This window comes from Sinocyclocheilus grahami, unplaced genomic scaffold (assembly GCF_001515645.1).
Source record: "Sinocyclocheilus grahami isolate Dianchi unplaced genomic scaffold, SAMN03320097.WGS_v1.1 scaffold27.1, whole genome shotgun sequence".
In the NCBI taxonomy this organism is placed as follows: Eukaryota; Metazoa; Chordata; class Actinopteri; order Cypriniformes; family Cyprinidae; genus Sinocyclocheilus; species Sinocyclocheilus grahami.
The window spans coordinates 1,202,875-1,208,397 of NW_015505206.1; the positions used below are offsets into that span (position 1 = coordinate 1,202,875).

General features: G+C 36.1%; 1 protein-coding gene across 6 annotated transcripts in view; it reads left to right on the top strand.

Moving 5' to 3' along the window:
- The window catches only part of LOC107567567 (V-type proton ATPase 116 kDa subunit a-like), a 23,203-nt gene that overhangs the window by 12,029 nt on the left and 5,651 nt on the right, over positions 1–5,523 (top strand). For all 6 annotated transcript variants that reach the window (XM_016253261.1, XM_016253269.1, XM_016253278.1 and 3 more), the window contains 7 exons: positions 2,781–2,931; positions 3,093–3,232; positions 3,778–3,941; positions 4,136–4,226; positions 4,319–4,437; positions 4,520–4,736; positions 4,841–4,948. In XM_016253261.1, the coding sequence (XP_016108747.1) occupies positions 2,781–2,931; positions 3,093–3,232; positions 3,778–3,941; positions 4,136–4,226; positions 4,319–4,437; positions 4,520–4,736; positions 4,841–4,948 (990 nt within the window). The remainder of the gene's footprint in view (positions 1–2,780; positions 2,932–3,092; positions 3,233–3,777; positions 3,942–4,135; positions 4,227–4,318; positions 4,438–4,519; positions 4,737–4,840; positions 4,949–5,523) is intronic.

A 5,523-nucleotide genomic window follows, 5' to 3' on the forward strand; every position in this document is an offset into this window, starting at 1 on the left:
AAGTACTGCCGCTGTAGTTTACACAGAGCACGTGCGATCGCAAATCTCGAAAGTGAAAGTAAAACGCGATTGTGCATTCGAAAGCAGTTTCAATGTCCCGCATATTAATAGCGGCTCCCTGATGTCCGCATTTTATATAGAGTATAATTACCCAACGATATAACTGCGAGAGAAAGTATTGAAATATATATTTTCCCTGTGTTTCCTTCCTGCTGTGTGAGCTACGGAAATGAGCCGCACTGTGAAACAGCCAATCAGAGCAGAACTCAACATTGTTATTCATGACCCTTCCAGATAAGGTAAAAACAGACCATTTCATTCTAGGGACAAATCCTAGGGCTGTAAATGGACATGTAAAACTGTTTCTGGAGATTGTTTGCCCTTACCTAAGCCACATACCTTCTATGTAGATATCAGAGAACAATTTAAAATATTGTATCAATGCATTCTATGGCACCTTTAAAGACCCTGACTTGATGGTTTTTGTTGACATAGATTATATCCTATTAAAACAGAATATTGTTATGGGGCTATACAAAGTTGTGGGACACTGTTGTGGGACATATTTTATAGCCAGTAGTCTTTAGTTTTTTTAATAGCCATGAACCACAATTTGCTGCTTGCTATTGCTAATTTGTTATATCAGAGGGGAGGTCATTCTTATTCATAAAGCATTTTATTGGGGATAAAATGGATCAGTTCTCGAGTGCATGATGAGGGCTAAATACTTTTGGCCTTTGTTCCCTGAAGAGAGGTAGAGAACATTATAAATGCATAAATATAATAACTTTGTCAGTTTTTTGGAATAAAAACTTCAGTGTTAACTCTTGTGGCTTTTCTTGGGCTATCCTGTCACAGGAAGAATTTTTTTTTTTTACTAATATTAGCACATTAATCTGTTTGCTGCCTTTCTTTAAACACATTATCGTATCTGCAAAATCCAATATCGATCGACCTCTAATTCGTATATATGGATATACCTGTATTAGTACATAAACCATTTTCAATACATACGGTATGTATCTCTTGAATAAAACACATCTTGAGTATTTTAAACTTGCAGTTACCCTATTTTGCAGTTGAATGTGTTTTTAATTAAGTAAAAGAATGTCTGTATGGACATTAAATATCAATTACATTTGTGCAGGTATTAAAAAAAGTCTTACATTTGATTTCACAGACACCTGATGTAAGCTGCATTTCATTGGGGCTGTATTTAGTCCATTTTACATTGGCATGTTAGACCACATACAGTATATTACCACCACACACGTGTTGTCTCTAAGGAGTAGCCGATTTGTTCTTGTCATCACATACAATGTCACATACTCACACTTTGTAAACATGGTTTTAGCTTCTATTATCCCAGGACACACAGACACATGCACACAGGGGACTGAGTGTTAGGACGGAATGCCCAGATACTTTTACATTGAGTCATGAGACCCCTCAGATCAAAGTTTGAATTTTCCTGTGGTCTAGAGCAGCTGAAACCTGATCCCCTTCTCACAGCATCACAAGTGGACTCTGTCCATCACTTCTGCTGATGAGAATACTGATAAAACGAGTGGCAATCCATTCCCTCAGTTTTCAGAATGTTTTTGCATTTTTTTCCTTTCGGTAGAAAATAGTAAAAAAAAAAATTTCTTCAAATTTTCATTAATTTAGTTGGAAAATACATAACGAAAAAGTTTGAATATGTATTTAAAAGACATTTCTTTTGTGGTTTTATTGCATACTAGTATACAGTGCCTTCATTTAATAGCCACTGAATAAGAATGATTGTTTGTCAACACTTTGGCACAGCAATCTGAATTTTGACTAAACTTGTATAAGCATGTTCTCTGCTATGAAATGGCAGATATTAGAGAGCGGTTTGTTTGATAGTATTTATTTATTTAATTCCTGATTTATTACACAGTTTAATTAATTGGTTGGTCTCGGGATGATATAGTGCGTGCTGAAGATCACTTGAGTGATGGATTCTAGATTCTTATAGCTTATTCACAGCAGATGGTGTGATGGCTCTGTGAGGTCCGGGATGTCACACCTTACTACAGAACAGTAAGGGCAGAGCGGGTATAATACCTGTAATCCCTGTGGTGAGAGGTTGTTGTGTAAGGGTCAGAGGTCACTGCAATGTTAACCTTGTAATAGCCACACCGTAAGAGGATTAACTGCTCACACAAATTCACCTTCTGTTCTTCTGTGTCTGCCTCTCAGTCTTTATAGAGTTAAAACGGGTTATGCATTCTTTATATAATGCTGGACTTACAGCCAGCAACCTACAGATGGATTCTTACAGCCAATTTGTAAATCCATGTAAAGCATTGTTTGGTAACAAAAAAAGACGGCTTCCGTCTGAACTTAAACTAGAAGTGTAATAGTGTTAAGTCCATGTAGGCAATGTGTTGAAATGTGAAGCATTGTGCTTGCGTGCTAGTTCAAAGCCTGTCCTTACACATGGCATTCTTCCTCATGCCTTATTTAACTAGCAGCTATTAATATCAGCTGTCTTACACATTGCCTTCATACGCGCTTACATGCTGTGGACTCAATACTCAAGTTCAGTTCACGATATGCAGCATCTGTTTAAAATTTAAGCATATATAAGCAACATAAATTTAACAAGTGACACTTTTTCCACAGATAAATGAATATTTACATAAATGCAATGTAGAGGCATGCATACAACTGCGCCACTGTTTACTGGGAAGCAAACTGGAGCATTTATTTTCATGCATGAATGTTTGTGTTAAATTCCGCTCTATTTCATGCAGGAGAGAAGTGGATCCACTGTTCCCTCCATCCTAAACAGAATGCAGACCAAACAGACCCCACCCACCTACAACAAAACCAATAAGTTCACCTCTGGCTTTCAGAGCATCGTTGATGCCTACGGCATCAGCAACTACCGGGAAATCAACCCAGGTAACCCTGACCTATAATAGTTTTGTCCCAAACTCCTCTGCAGTGATTAAAATGAGCTACAAATCAACAGATCCTGTTGTGCTACCTTTTTATTTATTTATTTACTTTTTTGTGGGTGTCTCATCATATTGTGTGTATTATGTTTGTGCTCATATGTTCAGCTCCATACACCATCATCACCTTCCCCTTCCTGTTTGCGGTCATGTTTGGCGATCTGGGTCATGGTATACTCATGACCTGTGCTGCACTTTACTTGGTACTGCGAGAGAGCCGATTAATTGCCCAGAAAAACGACAATGAGGTATCCATTCTCCCATCCATTTATTCAACCATCTCATAATTATTGTTTTATAATTTTGTTAAAATCAAATATTCATGTCATATAGCTTTATTTATGTATAGATCCTGAATACAGAAAATATTGATCCTGATGGTTTTTAACTAGTGTTATTTAGCATGAAAATTTAAGTTTTGAAGTGAAGAATAAAACAGACACCTTTTGTTATGGGTTATTTTTAATATAAAGGCAAAGCTAAATGTGACAATTGTTATTATGCATTTGGGTTATGATAGTTTTAAGATTAGTTTAAAACTTATAAGATTGATAATTTGCTGTTTATAAAACAACATGGTCTGAAAATGTAGTTTAGGCATAAATTATAGCTTTTACTCAGGAAAACAAAAAAGTAAGCAACTGTGTTTATATTGGCCATTCTGGCCTCGATAGTATTTGGTAAAGAGATGCAATTTAACAAACATTATATTAAATGTACTTTCTTTTTAATAATTCTACATTTATTTGATAATTTGGGCAACTACAAATCACGGTGTTCTCTCTTTCTCTAGATGTTTAACATGGTTTTTGCGGGCCGTTACATTATTCTCCTGATGGGAATATTTTCAGTGTATACTGGGATTATCTACAACGACTGTTTCTCCAAATCTCTCAATGTCTTTGGCTCGGGCTGGAGTGTCAGGCCCATGTTTGGAGAGAGAGGAGGCAACTGGACGTAAGTTGTTCATTCCAAACCATTGATTTTACATTGATCTTGTTCTAAAGGTTCATCGTTGTTTTTTATGCCCCTCAGAAAATGTTGCTCTCATAATCAGCCACTTGTTTAAATTGATCATTCAGATCACGTCTTCATGTGTGGCCGTTAAGTCATTATTATTTTTAACACTGATTTTCCATTAACTCATTCAGGCCTACGACACTGAAGGATAACCACATATTACAGCTCGACCCTGCTGTGCCAAAAGTGTTTAGTGGACCCTATCCAATTGGCATTGACCCAGTAAGCACCTAGTAAAAACATCTAAACAGTTCTGTGGCAAAGATAGTCTAACTTCAGCCCTTTAAGAGTTGTTTTCCTTTCTCCTCTTACAGATCTGGAACATTGCCACCAATAAGCTGACCTTTCTGAACTCCTTCAAGATGAAGATGTCGATAGTTCTAGGAGTCATCCACATGACGTTTGGAGTTACTCTCAGTCTTTTCAATCACCTGTACGCACTTGTCTGTTGTTACTCTAAATAGATCTGTATCAGCATTTAATGCTAATTTAAGTCTGTTTGTCTACGTGTGAAGGTACTTCAAAAAACCTCTGAACATCTACCTGGGTTTTATTCCTGAGATCATCTTCATGGTCAGTCTATTTGGCTACCTGGTGCTGCTCATTTTTTACAAGTGGTTGGCATATGATGCCAAGAGCTCAAAAGAAGCCCCCAGTCTTCTAATAACCTTCATCAACATGTGCCTCTTCAGTTACAACGATCCCACCAACAAGCCATTTTACACGGGACAGGTACGCACACCAATATCGTGTGAATTAAATCATCAGTATATGTGGCAAATGAGACAACTTGACATTTAAAACTAATGCTTCTTTCTTTTTCTCTGTCTCTGTAGGTTGTAATTCAGTGTCTGCTAGTTATTACAGCTCTCGCCTGTGTACCATGTATGCTTATAGTAAAGACGCTAGTAATGCGCAGGCAATATCTCTGGAGAAGACATCTGGTAAGGACCTGTTTGACACGCCACATTAGAGATTCCTACATGTCCAGTTTTTAAGCTTTTTTATTTTTAGACAGAGTTTTTTTGTTTTTATCTTGTAATTTCGATCATTGCTACATCAGTAGTGAAATTCTTCAGAATATTCATTAATGTCCACATGGATGTCTCTTAAGTATAATTATTAGGCCTGGAAAGGTCATGGAAATTAATATAATCTTTGAAAGGTCATGTTCATTTTTATAGTCAATATACACTACTAGTTTGGGGTCAGTAGGATATTTAAATATTTTTGAAATTAGTCATGTGTATATGTATATTTGTGTGTGTGTATATATATATATATATATATATATATATATATATACAGGTGCATCTCAAAAAATTTGAATATCATGAAAAAGGTCAATATTCTTTGTCACTCATTTCAGAAAGTGAAACCCATATATTATATAGATTCATTACACATAGAGTGTTATATTATTCAAGCCTTTATTTCTTGAAAATTTGATTATGGCTTACAGATAATGAAAACCCAAAATTCAGTGTCTCAGAAAATTAGAATATTACATAAGATCAAT